We start from the raw sequence: 13,552 nt of genomic DNA on the forward strand, positions 1-13,552 counted from the left end.
CAGGGTTGAGGGACTTGTGACATTAATTGACGGTTGTGGGATTGACATAGTGGAAGATTGAAATGAACTGGGCACATTGAGTGTTGGCCATTAGGGCCAAAAACGCTTCAAAAAATGCACTTTTGTTAATCACGGGATTAAGGAAAGGGCCAAAGAGAGTTCGCCACGTGTGCAAGAATATGGTATTCTTGTCTCCTCTTTTTTAGAGATAGTGGAGTCCATTTCGTGATTCTCTCTTCTTTTTTAGCCAAAACCCCTAAAGTCTGACATGTTTTGGAGTCCCAAAGACGTTATTTACTTACAAATCTGACAAAATACGTGACAGAGATGTGATGAAATTAATAATGAGTTTTTTGAAAGTCGGGAGATCTTTCAATATTGTTTTTGGCGCCCAATACATACTCATTTGGGTTCTTGGCGCTACTTTTTAGTTCATTCACCCCTCTTTGAGCTTCTTTCTCTGCGCTTTCTTTCTTTTCATGGCTTCCTCCAGGCGCCCTTCTCGTTTAATACACTCTTGCACAGTCTATAGCTAGGGAGTAGATGGAAATTTTGAGCCCAAAACCTTTGCTGTAAACGATTGGGTTACCATGCTGCCTTCTTGCAAGGGCTCTCATAAGGTGAAAAGAAGAAAACGAGAAGATATAAAACATCACTGGAAGGGGCGTATCATTGCCTTCAAAATTATGCCCGAAGGCTGGTTTGTTAAGGTGCAACATGTTTACATGGCCAAGGATATGCACTTGCCTCCAAACGAACGTGTTCCCCAACAAACACATTGTAAGTTATAAGTTGAATAACGTATATAATTCTTTTCCATTTATGCAAGTTCTAACAAACGGTTCGTCATTGTAGATATCTTTCCGTCAACAAGTATTGAATGGCAACCTGTGGAAAGCCTAAGTGGGACTTTCCATGCCATTCATAAGGTATTGGCAGACATTATTTATGCCGATCAAACTGTGTCTTTTTATAGTGAATGCAAGGTTTTTATATATTATGCACAGTATGTGGTTCCCTCTAAAGCGGATAGGTATGGGAATATCGAAGATTTGCCATTGCCAAGTCTTTCATCTCTAAACTGGGAGATTCCTGACAAGGTAACGGTGCAGAGTTTCAAATTCAAAATATCTCAGGATATTAAAAAGTCCATGACAGCTGGAAGGATCTCAAGAAGAATACGTTTATCATGGTTTATACCCCTCCATATCTTCGTGGCTTGCTTCAAAACAACAAATTTACAAAGAACGAAGGTATCCTGGCTAAGTAGAAACTTTTCGGAAGAGGATTTGGACAACACTATAGGGACGCATTGGAAATCTAGAGAGTGCGATCATAAGGGTGATATCTTGAGGTGCAGTGCATGCCCTCAATCCTTGGCTTTGGCTTACAGTATCCTTCGCCAAACTCTTGCTTTGGGCTTTGATTACAGGAGATACAAACTAAGATTGGGTATTTGGGTTCCCTTGGATTCCGATACAGATTACACACCATATAAACTTGCGGTGCACATTTTGCCGCATGAAGAAGTAAAGAAGGTGAATGTTACTTCCAATTGGAGTCTGAAAGATGTGAGGGATACCTTGGAATTGCTAGACAATACATCCCCTAGATATAAGTTCAAAGTGAATGGTGTAACAATTGGTAAAAGAGCCGAGCGCTCTTTCTTTTGTACGAGTTGTTTGTCTCCCACAATTGTGAGTTTTGAGCCTTGAGAATGAAAACTTGGCAGGAATTTATATTAATAGACTGTTCTTAAGATATTTTTTAATGGGAACTCATAAGGAAGCAAGTTGTCTTTCGAATGTGTATAAATAAAATGTACATTACATTCGATTTACAAGTGAAAATTTTCATTACACAATGAGGTACAAAAATTGCATAAAAATGTACAAAGCCAAAATAATAAGGCTCGTGTATGCTTATGTTTGCTATTTTCATTCTTTATCGATTTCTTCAAAGATATTTTTTCTCACAGGGCCTTTCTTTGATTGTTGAAAAAATTTCACCTTTACAGGTAGTCTCTTTTCTTGGGGCTTAAGAGGGGATGGATCAAATTTAAGAGGAGAGAGCATTGCCATTCCTTTTTTCTTAGACTCTGCAGCAGTGGTCCCATTGCCTTTGCCCTTGCCTTTACCATTGCCATTGTCCTTACCCTTTCCCTTGACCTTTTCCTTGCTTGTGCCCTTGGCCATTGAAGTTTTGGGAGGAAGAGGGGAGTCAGGATCATACGGTGTGATTGCCTTGTCCAGAATCAGCTCGATGCATCTCTCCCTTATCCACCAAACATATGATTCGGGATAGTCTCTACACTGTAAAAATAAATGTTATAAGTTAGTGAAAAGAAATCATGATAAGGGTTGCACAAACATCAAATGAAATTAACTTACATTCACTCCTATTTGTAACAACTTTGAATCCACTGTTCTGCAAATGTTTGAGATAACTCTCCATCCACAAGAATGCGCATCGCTTTGCAATGGAACTTCTTGTAGAAGAAAAGTATAAGGCCTTTGAGGATCAGCAAGATCCTCGTATGTTGTATCCAAAAATGTAGAAACGAGTCTACCAGCACTGCAAAAGGAAACTTTGTAAGTTCAAAATATTCTTTATAAATAAAATCAAAGTAAGTAATTTTCTTTCAACATACATTCGTGCTTGACCATGAACACCGCTGAGAGAATTCATAAAGATAATTTCCCTTGAAAGACAATTAATGTAGATGAGACTCCAATGCCCTCTGCAAATTCATAAAAGAGGTGAGTAGAAGGGTGAAAGCAAATGAATATAAATTTTCCTCTACAGAAAAAGAAAAATACATTTCTACATAAGGAAAAAAGATGTGGTAATTTGTCACACTATCGAAGCTACGAAAAAATGGTGAAATATTAGAACCAGATTTTGCAAAAAGTTCCACAGAGAGAAGTGGATCAACAATGTATATGGTTCTTCGGATATCGAGAGTGAGCGAGGAGACCAATGCCCTGCAGACAATAGCAAAAGCTATTTAATACAAATTTCATCCAAAATATACTTGAACCTAAAAGACTTAACTTACGCAAAAATATATATATATAAACCTTACCTTATGCAACAAAAAACCACGGAGTCAGATAGTTGGACATCCCTTTTTTCCAACATGGGCTTGTCCTCGGGAGATATACTAAGATATTCCTCCTCAGGTTCCGCAGAAACATTCACAAGAATCTGCCCATACACTTTGCCCATCCTCTCGCTGTTGACGGGAGCAAGTGATGCGGCTTTCCTCTTGTAAACATCGTCTTCAGTTTCAAGCACCTCCTGATTTTTTTCACTCAAGAAAGCCTCCTGCTGGGTGGCACCCCTTGTAGGGTAAAGGTGAGTAACATCCTCAACATTTAGCTTTTTCTCTTTCCTGGACAATTTTGGGAGAATGTTAAGGATTTCAAAGGCTTTTTGATCATTGGAATGCAAGGGCCTCAGCACTTTGTCAAACCTATACCTGACTCTGCTGATGATGCTGAAATCTTTATTCATAAGGGTGATCCTATGAGCATGGGCGGTAGCAATGTAAGCGTCGTTCATGAAATCAATAACAAAATCTTCTGCGGCCTCTTGCAGGGCAAGAATGGCTGAGAGTTGCCACTTCTTATTTAGACCAGAGACAGTTGCCACTTGAGACAATCTATCAGAGATCTCTTTAACGACCCTTATAAAAGCAGCTTTTGGAATGACATGCTGTGTAGCTCTCTGGGCTTTCCTTATCTCACTGAAACATCTCTGCATATAGAAGAACCTGGACTTCCTCTTTCTCTTTTGTGGCTTGGGAGGTTCAGTGGCTTCAGCAGATGTAGCCTCAGGTGCCATTGTAGGGAATGAGTCTTTCACAGGGTAAGAATCACCCTTTGCTTCCTCAACTTCAGGAGAAGAAACATTTATAGAAGATGTAAGGCCAACACCTGGTGTAGGGGGGATTTCTGTTGTAAAATGCTCTGGGGCCTATGATGGACCAGCTTCAGTAAACTTGGAAGAGGGCTCCTCCTCAGTTTCATCAAATTTTAACTTTCTTTTACCCCCACTGTCCTTCCCATCCAGATACACTCTTCTTGCAGTTTGCTTTGTCCTTGCCATCCAGAAAAGCAAAAATAACAACCAGAAGGACAATAACCGAAATAGTAAATCAAACAGGCTAATTGGCGCGAAAAGGGACGAGATGAGCAATTCCGATACGGCGCGATATGAACAAAACGAGCAGAATGGAACAGCGCCCTCGCTCCGTATTGGAGACCAGAATGCCGATACGACGCGATATGGAGGAAACCAAGACTGCGTATGGACGCCCTCGCTCCGTATTGGCAATGACACAAGGGTGAGACCGAAATGTTGATACGGCCCGATATGGAGCAAACAAACACAGCGTATGGACGCCCTCGCTTCGTATTGGCAATGACAAAAGCGGAATGTTAATAGACCTGCTCCGTATTGGTGCGACAAACTGCTGATACGGCGCGATATGGAGCAAACGAGAACAACGTTCGGACGCCCTCGCTCCGTATCGGCACACCTCTTTTTTACTAGCGAATATAGGACTGAGCCGAAAGACCACCGATACAACGCGAGTTAAGAAACGGAGAAGACGCAAGTCTTGTATCGCACCATATCGGCAAGCAAGGCGGGAAGAGCTCGAGAAATGAAAAGTGTACACGTAGGAAAAATTACCACTTATATACCCACGTCAATCATGATACGTGTCGAACACGTGTCCGACGCTGATTGTGCCACGTATCTGCATTTATGGTCCGTATGCTACGTGTCAAGTAACGACCGGTCCACTTGTTTGCCACGTGGTTATCGGCCACGTGTTGGCCAACGGCTACTGCCACGTGTCGGAAACCAACGGATACTGCTAGGTGGCATAATTCCGCGCCTACATAAGGGTGTGTTCCTTCTCCGTACGTTTTTTTTCGGTTTTTCGGGAGCTCTGTTTGTATTGCTAATACGGCGCGAGGGCGACTGTTTGCCTTCTTCGCTTTCCTCTCTTCGCGTCATTTTGGAGGTTCTGCAGAGTCTTCTTTCAGCTCTCATTTCAAGCTCATTCTGCCCAAGCTCGTGTGACCATCATTGTGGCTTTCGAGCTTCTTACTGGAATCACCGATACGACGCAAGGGGGCCTATCCGTCTGAATCGTTTCTCTCTTATCGCGCCGTATCGACAGAAGTTGTAAACATGTCTGAACCCATAGAATTCCTAGGATCCAAGGTTTCTCCAGGAACTGGTAAAAGAAGAAGGCTTTCAAAAGGCTCAAGGCTCAAGGGCATCAACATGTGATGAGCCTGTGCATTCTTTTTCCTCTCCATCCTCTGCCACCAGTGTGAGAAGGCCAAGTACATCTCCAGGGAAGCGAACGTCGGTAGTGAGAGGTCAAGGAGTATCAGAGCTCATTGATATCACCCCATCAGAGAGGCTACTTGATTTTATGCTTCAGAATGGAATGGATCTCTCATTCTATGGAGTTGTGAAAAATGTGTTTAATCCTGATTGGGAACTTGACAAAGTTCTGAAATCTTGTGAAAAATATATTGTGGAGGACTTTTTGGAGTTTGAAAATCTTGTAGGTCCTTCTGTTGAAGTTGGCATAATTGAATATGTCCATGTTCCCATTGGGTCAACAGGAAATGAAAAGTCAGTATTTACTAAAAAGTGCAGGGCCCACTCTCTGGAGAGGTTTTATTCAAGAGACATATTTTGCTGCACTCATTCCAAAAACTGCAAGATGATGAGAAAATCTACTGCTTTTATTGTTTTCACCCTTGTCAAATACCCTGTGAAAGCTGAGGAGCAACAGTTGGAAGGAGCAAAGTCTGCCAGCTTTTGCATGTTAGATGATCTGGTAGATGAAAAGGAAACAGAGGAGGTTGTAGATACAGATTTTGAGGCTTCTATTGCTGAGAATTTGGATGTTGCTCACTTCAAAGCTGAGACTATCATTGAGGAGAGCCAAGGAGATACAAACCCTCAACCTGATGAGAGTTCTCACCATATTGTTCCTTCCCTACCATGTATACCTTTCAAGGACAAGGAGTACATTTTACTGTCAGATATTCAAAAACTTTTTAATCTCAGGGAAGATTATTGTCTTGCAATTATTGCAGAGGCTTCTGATGCTGCAAATGGGATAATTGACACAGAAAATGAATCAAAGGAAGAGATTCTGAAACTTGATAAAGAAACTCTAGATGATAAGTTTATTGATGCTGGTGAGGCCCTCTCTCTTTGTTTTGAAAAGGCCAAAGAAGCTGAGAAAGAGTTGAGTATTACTGATGAGGACTTCGATCGCATTCAAAGCGAACTCGGGATTTCCAATTTTGGAAGAGAGGAGTCTGAATATGTTAAAGAATTGACTAACACCAATGAGACAGCATCATCAATTAATTTATGGAATCCATTTAAATTGGAGTACGATGAAAATCAAGTGGTAAGATAATTTTGAATTTTGCTTTTACACATTGGTAGGTTTACATTTAATGCTCATTCAGTATGGGTTTTATTTGCAGTTGGAGATTGCTGATACAGATAACTTCTTGGGGCGTGGCAAAGGATCGAGAGCTGCTAGTAACACCACCAAAGACATTGCACTCGGCCACTACTTGGCTAGGATTGACCCTGATTCCTTTTTTGTACTTCATAGTAGTTTCTCAGAGGATGCAGCATGGCCGATACTTTGTATTAAAGCTATTACAAGGCTTCTAGGTTTCTCAGGATTACAATATAATGCCCACAAAGTAATGTTTTTGGAAAAGACTGCAGCAATTAGGATTTTTGGCTACGGTCCAGGTTACTCTGCTTCTAGAGCAGGATACTTTTTGGCGTTTTCATCCTACGCCTTAGCTGCAGACCGAACTGATGTAAAATCTATAGCTGGCTACAAGAGAAAAAAATTTCTACGATATAGAGGAAAGATTCCTGAGGAGGAAGAGAATGTGAGAGTTTTGGAAAACTAGCTTTGTATATATTCTTTCTTATATATAAAAGTGCGATTGCTCATGTGTCATTGCCGTCTTTTATTTGCATTCTTTGAAGTTGTCGTCGAAAAAACCAGTTGAATAGCTCCTCCAAAGCATTGCTTTTTGTAACTCCTCCCCCATGCCTTGTTCTTCGAAAATAACTTGTGCGTGCTTGATAGTGGGATTTTTCCATGCCTTGGTTGCTATAAGTTGCTAAGGGGCCATGCTCCTCCACAAAGAAAGGTCCATGAATATGAAGAATATGCTGCAATACAAAGTAACACAAATTTTATACCAATTAAAAAACCTATCAAAATAAGCCCATATTAAATAATTATTACTTTACCAGATAAAAAGTGATATCTTTTTCTCCCCATGCCTCTTTTATCACCTGAACAAGCTTTGTGATTGATCTTTTGAACTCTTCCGCATATGTATATGTTGTCTTATGTTACCTGAGGAGTTTCAGAAAAACATCAAGGTGTATCCAGACCTCCATTCTAAGAAACGCAAGCCTCGACGTGCTTGCAACATTTGTTGTGATCTCACATAGCTCTCTCCAACACTCCCAAGCCGCATTCACCTGCCTTCCTGAATGGTTTCCTAAGAATCGTCTAGCTTTTGAGCCTCCCATAGAGACATCGGCCAAGATATCTCTTGTTTTTCCTGAAAGTATTGGATCCTTTCTCAAGTGAACTTGGCCCCCATGAAATCCCATTTTCGATAGCAATGCCTCGCATTTATCAATATACTCATCTGATAAAGATAATGGCTTAATGGAATATGCGTAGTCAAGATGCAACCTGAGAAGCTTATCGATTATTCTAATCTCTGCATGCAAAGTACAAATATGAACATTCTTAAGAGAGATGGATAGAATGGGATTCCAGATGTCTTCTATGTTTTTAAATTTACTCAAATCTATAGAGTCTCTATTTGGGGCTCTTCTTACTGGTCGCAAACTACTCCAATCTTTGGATCCAATACTTTCCATGCAATAAATGCAAGGATATTTTGCATTTGCACCATTACATATTCCAAGCATACATTTGATAGTTTTCAAATCAGCACTCATATGCCATTCCACATTAAATTTACCAACCCCATCAACTACCAATATTTCGCCTTCACTTTGAGACTTAATGATATTTGGAATACCTGTATGGTTGAACAACCATTTCAACGTTTGATGATTTTCAATTGGTACCTGGGCTGCACCAATCCACCAAATCTCCATCTCGGATTGGATCTTATACAATGGAGCTTTGCCCTCGCCATTGCCATGGTCCAATGGCATGTTCATGAGGCAAATGCTAATTCTTTCCATCTTCTGTCCCTTTTGAATCTGTGCTTCATCCAACTTCAAGGCAAACTTTAGAACACCATAACTTTCTTCTACTGTGATTTTATACATGTGAACCATTGCAATTTGCACCTTTTTTAGATCAACCCATATATTGTTAAACTCATTGTAATAAAAAATTGCCTGTTTTTTTTGTTTTTCATAGGACATAGACCTTTCGATGTGAATGTAATCTCCAAAAACATGTGGAATCTTGCGATTCATGGAAATTCTTGCAGTCGAAACTGCAAGGGCTTGGGGCAATCCAAATATAGTTACCCTATTGCGTTTAAGATTTTTAAACCATAATCGAGAGATAGCACGATAACCTTTTCAACTTATACCCACAGTATCACATGTCTCTACGATTTCATTTGCTTTCACTGTGCCTTTTAAATCCTTCACTAACTCTCTCAGAGTTGGACCTCTCAAATCCACATTTTCTGGTGACTTAAGAATCCTCAAAATGTCTTTCTTATTCATGGTTTCCTTCAAAAGTTTGATTCTTTCCTCATTCTCTCGGATATTTATGCCTAGTATGTTAGAGACATATTTCTTTGTAAGATTTAGTCTCCTTTTCTTTGCTCTCTCACACAAGCTGGTTATATTTTTTAATGATCTCTTCCTCTCTCTCAATCCTACTGGAGTTTCTCTCAAGCGTGTTAGCTTATCCTGCAATGAATTGTTAACATTTTTCAAAATATCAATCTGACTTGTCAACTCTAAAATATTTGTTTGTGTAGTTTCTAGTGCTTTTTTCATTTCGTGCACTTGAGCTATATATGTGTAAGATGCAGAGTATAACCTCATACAGTAGCCAAGCATTCCATTGTAACCTTCTCCAGCATATCTTATATAGTCATGGACATTCAAAAAAGGAGGTGGTTTACCTGTAGAAGGATCCCTGGGATAGATATTTCCATCCACCCACAAATCTATATGCTTCATTCCTTGTGTTCGCAACCTGTTGGCTTCAATCTCATCTATCAATACTCGATGATGTATACTTCTCCAAGATGTGTAAGTCGGATCTAGCTGAATAGATAGCTTGTATTTACGTGTGCTTGCGCCTGTGTTATTTGAAGTAGTATTGCTAGACATTCTAGCAAATGAACCGAGCAAGAATCTCACAGTGGTAGAAAGCAAGTGCAACAAAAGGAATGGTAAAAGAGAATAGTGTATAGAAAGAAAATACGGGAGCAAACAAATGCGAAGTTCGTACGAAAATCTCGAAAATACAAAATCTCTCAAGTTCCAAGACAATAAACGGCCGAAAACGTGACCCCTGACCTGGATTAAAAGATGAGGGCAATTAATGGCCGACCTCTTCAATGAACCAAATATTCTCTCATTAATCACATCTGGACAACCAAATTTAGAGGTTTTATTCTTCCTAAACCTCAACTAATTAGCAATTTAATCACTTTCTTACAAGTGTCATTTTTTAAGTGTTTTTGGCCCTAATGATATGGCGAACATTACAATTGGAAGAACATGAAATAGGTTAGGATACCAACAATATTTCGTCCTCTAACTCATTAAGATCAAAGGTATTGTCTTGACTACACAATGATTCCACGAAACCGTGGTGTGTATTGAAAGGTGGTCAGGAAGAAGGGATTCCCATTGGAGGGGAAATGAATGTGGTGGGATACAAATCTACCTGATAAATGGATGATGCATGTCTACCCACAAACTTGAAGCGTAAGGAATACATGAATTACTAGGCAATACTTGTGGGGCCCAAAATGCAATGAACACACTAAAAGCAAGGCAAGAGTTGGTGTAATCCATTATAAGTAAAATACTGAGTCATGATTCCAAGAAGATATAAATTAGTGCTCATTATGTCGACTAGTTTCTTAACTTTGGTAAGAATTGATTTAGGATCTCTTATAGAAATGAGAAAAGATATTGTTGCATAAAGATTAGCAATTGTAAGTCAAAGATCAATGTAGGACATTAGTTATAGATTTTAGATCTAGCAATCACTCAAAGATTAGCATTTTGTAGATAATAGATTGATTCACATTGGGGTTTGTAAATTATAGAAATTTGTAATGAAGCAAATTAGGCCAATGGAAAACAATGACAGCAGGCTAAATGCCTTTGTGATAAAACTAGAGGTCTAGGGCTTAGGGTTTGCTATAAATAGGCAGCCCTAGCCAAAGTTAGGGGCCTTTTGCCATTTGGACATGTTATTCATGTAAGTTTTCTTGGTAGTCACATTAGTTTTCTTGTCCTTCGCCTACATGGAGGTGAGTTTCCATGGCACTAGCTTGGGGTGTGTTCCAAGAATCCTTTCTTGTATTCATGTTTTCACCATAGGTTAATGTAGTGATTTCTTCATTTTCCATTGTTCCATAGTTAGATTTTATGGTAGTCTAGGACCTTCATTACAATGGTATCAGAGCCTTGCTTTGATCCAAGGTAGGCTTTAATTCCATCATTTTCATGATTATGATCTTGCTGGGGAGGTCATTTTCATGGAAGATCTAGTTACAGGCATCATTTCTGTGTAACTGGACTTGAAGACACAGTTACATGGTTTGGTTTCTCCTTGACAGTGACTAGACTGGTTGTACTACTTCAAACTGTGGTTATTTTAGTGCTTCTTCACAGAGATATGGAGGCAAGATGGAGGTTCATAACTACTTTGACAGGTCGTCATCAAATTTTACCTCATTTTGAAAACATATGGATCAAAAGAGGGTCAGACATGGCTGAAGGACACTTAAACCAAGGTTACTTTTGAGAGGGAAGGGTTTGCTTCTAGACTCAGTCTTTCTCTCTCCTCTTCTCAAGCTTTTCTCCATGGCTTCTACTGCTTCTATCTTCTCTCAATGGTTTCTACTACCTAATGAGACACCACAGCTTGATTCTTCATGTATTAAGCTTCCTAAAGAGTAGATATATGCCTTGATCAAGGAAACTTTCGTCTGGAGGTACATGAGTCTGTGCTTGTGTTGTTTACGCTGTTCTGACCTTCTCCTCCTCCACGAGCTTGTGTTGTTTACGTTGATCTGATCTTCTCTTCCTCCACAAAAATCTGCAGTCAATATAAGCTTTGGCTAGGCATGAAATGAGCACAGATATGAGCATAGATCCAACATTTGTCAAGAAGGTCAACAGCCTGAATTGGTCTTATCTTGTCCTGACCTCCAACGTCCCAGATCGTGAAGCTAATGTTCTTATATTCCACAGTTTCCACATTGAAACCAATGGCATTGAAAGAGCTTGGCCGTATGACAAGCTTCTTGTCGTCTAGGTACACACGCACGTCTTCCTTGCACAGCCCGGGCATGTCCATCCGGAACCTGACAGAGGAATCATCCTGCGTGGCTACCCAGTCACACCTGTCCACATTGGAAAAGACTCTGTAAGGCGGCGCTCGGAGATCGACTTCGTCGAGATCTTCATCAGGAACACTATCCAGAGTGTCGTCAAGGTCCACAATCTGGTTGTCGACGGCATCTTGAATGTCATTTCCCCTAAAAGGGACGACGGCAACCCTCGTAGCGAATGAACGAGCATGGTACGCCTTCATCAAAGGAAGAAGAGAGAGTCTTCGAAAAAGAGCCATCAGAATGATATCTGGATGAAGGTTTATCTGTGTTCTTTGTGTGGAGCCTTCGCCTCTCCTTGCTGCAAGTAGCCTTCTACGGAAGATGATTAATGAAGGAGCTGACAGAAGCGGCCAGCAGCAAATTGTCTCTACCGTTCATTTTCAATAGGGGAAACAAAGACTTCACCTTCATCCATGCATTGGCCTTTGAATCCAGGCCCAAAAGATTCAATATGAAGCATCTAGTCCTCCCATTTCACTTCCTTCTAGCTATCTTGTTAGCTGCAAGCTATCATTTGCAGGCTCGGTACATGGAATATTAGTTGTGCCCTATTGAGTTGGTGTAGCCCACACTTGCAACTGTCAAACTCAGGTCTATTGCTCCATTGTATGAAGGCTGCAGCTTGGAATTCTGTGTTTCAGGCCAACAAAGTCGTGAGGAAGAGGCGGGCTGATATTCTCAGATTTCCTCGTCTTGATAATGGGGCTTTTGGCCTTTGATGCTTCCTAAAGGTTCCTCATATATATAACCAACAACAGAAGTGTGATTTATGCAGCAGATTTCATGGACAAATGTATTTTGCTTTGGTGTACTGCTTGAGAATATGGCATGCATGCTAGTCAACTTCATATCAGGGAAAAGCCTTGCATTCAAAAGGAGTTTGTAATTCACTGCTGCCCACATCAAAATATCCATGACCATTTCTTGAAGGTTGAAGAACTTGGACAGCATAGACCGATGGAGCATTCTCAAGGGTATGATGCTCAAGTATTTGGTTGTTTGATCAATGGAAATTGATCAATGAACATCTATGGACAAATGGTTCAATGTTATGGATGCAACATGGTAATGAAGAATGGCAGCAAGATGTATTCTCCCTTGGACAAATGGAATGCAGGGATGAGTATGCAATGAATGTACAATACAATCTACTTCAGCCCTACTGGAAGAGTTAGTATTTTGATGTATGTAGGGGTATGAATAGGGCATACATGTTCATTGGCTTTCCTATGGGCAAAAGAGAATCTCTTTCAGTGAATCTTGACTTGGATTCATATTGACCATTTCTTGGGTATTCTTAAGCAAGATTTGCTTCAGTTTTGGAATTGCAGAGGTTATTTTCATCTATTTCAATACCCTACAGCTCTTCCCTACTCCTTTGAGTGTTTTGGTGTTGGATATTTGCTCAAATTTTGATGAGAAGTACAAAAGACACTTGAAACAAGGCATTCACTCTTTATAGAGTGTGTCTGGCTGACAACAAAAAGCATTTCTAGAATTGTCTATACTTATCCATTTGCACAGCTTGATAGCTCATTTGAAAGAGTATTGTATAAGCTTCAAATAAAGCCATAAAGCACTCAATTTGGACAATTGGAGCTCAAGTTATTGAGGATTTTCCACTGTTGTATACTCAGACTGCATGTATAAAATGGGAGACAGACATGGATATTTTGATGGAAGGGTGGATAATCATGCATATAATGATCCATATGGGCAGTATGAAGCTTGTGCATTATGCATGAATGGTGGGCAGCATCAATCTTATGCATATGAGCATGATATGGGTGCAAATAATGCCTATGGCACACACTATGCAGGGTACCAAGGACAGCCAGCTTATGTCATGGATTATCATGAGGAAGAAGAAGTACTAACCC

The 13,552-nt window shown here is 40.2% G+C and overlaps 2 protein-coding genes across 2 annotated transcripts; both read right to left on the reverse strand.

Annotated features, from left to right (window-relative positions):
* Positions 1–1,937: 1,937 nt before the first annotated feature.
* LOC148035662 (uncharacterized) lies at positions 1,938–2,688 on the reverse strand. Its single transcript, XM_087678827.1, has 3 exons — positions 2,651–2,688; positions 2,391–2,574; positions 1,938–2,312 (listed from the first exon to the last, which is right to left on the reverse strand). Exons 1-3 carry the CDS (start codon positions 2,686–2,688, stop codon positions 1,938–1,940), a joined length of 597 nt encoding a protein of 198 aa, XP_087534953.1.
* Positions 2,689–2,713: 25 nt separating this feature from the next.
* Positions 2,714–11,872, reverse strand: LOC148035663 (uncharacterized). Its single transcript, XM_087678828.1, has 4 exons — positions 11,485–11,872; positions 11,311–11,374; positions 3,086–3,394; positions 2,714–2,984 (listed from the first exon to the last, which is right to left on the reverse strand). Exons 1-4 carry the CDS (start codon positions 11,870–11,872, stop codon positions 2,714–2,716), a joined length of 1,032 nt encoding a protein of 343 aa, XP_087534954.1.
* Positions 11,873–13,552: the final 1,680 nt, after the last annotated feature.

The sequence above is a fragment of the Lygodium microphyllum genome, chromosome 5, assembly GCF_053477565.2.
Source record: "Lygodium microphyllum isolate KBCC chromosome 5, Lygodium_microphyllum_v1.1.10, whole genome shotgun sequence".
Lineage (NCBI taxonomy): Eukaryota > Viridiplantae > Streptophyta > Polypodiopsida > Schizaeales > Lygodiaceae > Lygodium > Lygodium microphyllum.

Excerpts from the sequence above, each read along its gene's own strand:
- LOC148035662 (XM_087678827.1), bottom strand. The coding sequence starts at position 2,688 with ATGAATTCTCTCAGCGGTGTTCATGGTCAAGCACGAAT. Across the intron at positions 2,575-2,650 it reads GTTCATGGTCAAGCACGAAT|TGCTGGTAGACTCGTTTCTA; the intron begins GTATGTTGAAAG and ends TTCCTTTTGCAG. Across the intron at positions 2,313-2,390 it reads TGTTACAAATAGGAGTGAAT|TGTAGAGACTATCCCGAATC; the intron begins GTAAGTTAATTT and ends TTATTTTTACAG.
- LOC148035663 (XM_087678828.1), bottom strand. The coding sequence starts at position 11,872 with ATGAAGGCGTACCATGCTCGTTCATTCGCTACGAGGGTTGCCGTCGTC. Across the intron at positions 3,395-11,310 it reads AGCTCGTGGAGGAGGAGAAG|GAAAGAGAAAAAGCTAAATG; the intron begins GTCAGAACAGCG and ends AAAATTGTCCAG. Across the intron at positions 2,985-3,085 it reads GTGGTTTTTTGTTGCATAAG|GGCATTGGTCTCCTCGCTCA; the intron begins GTAAGGTTTATA and ends TATTGTCTGCAG.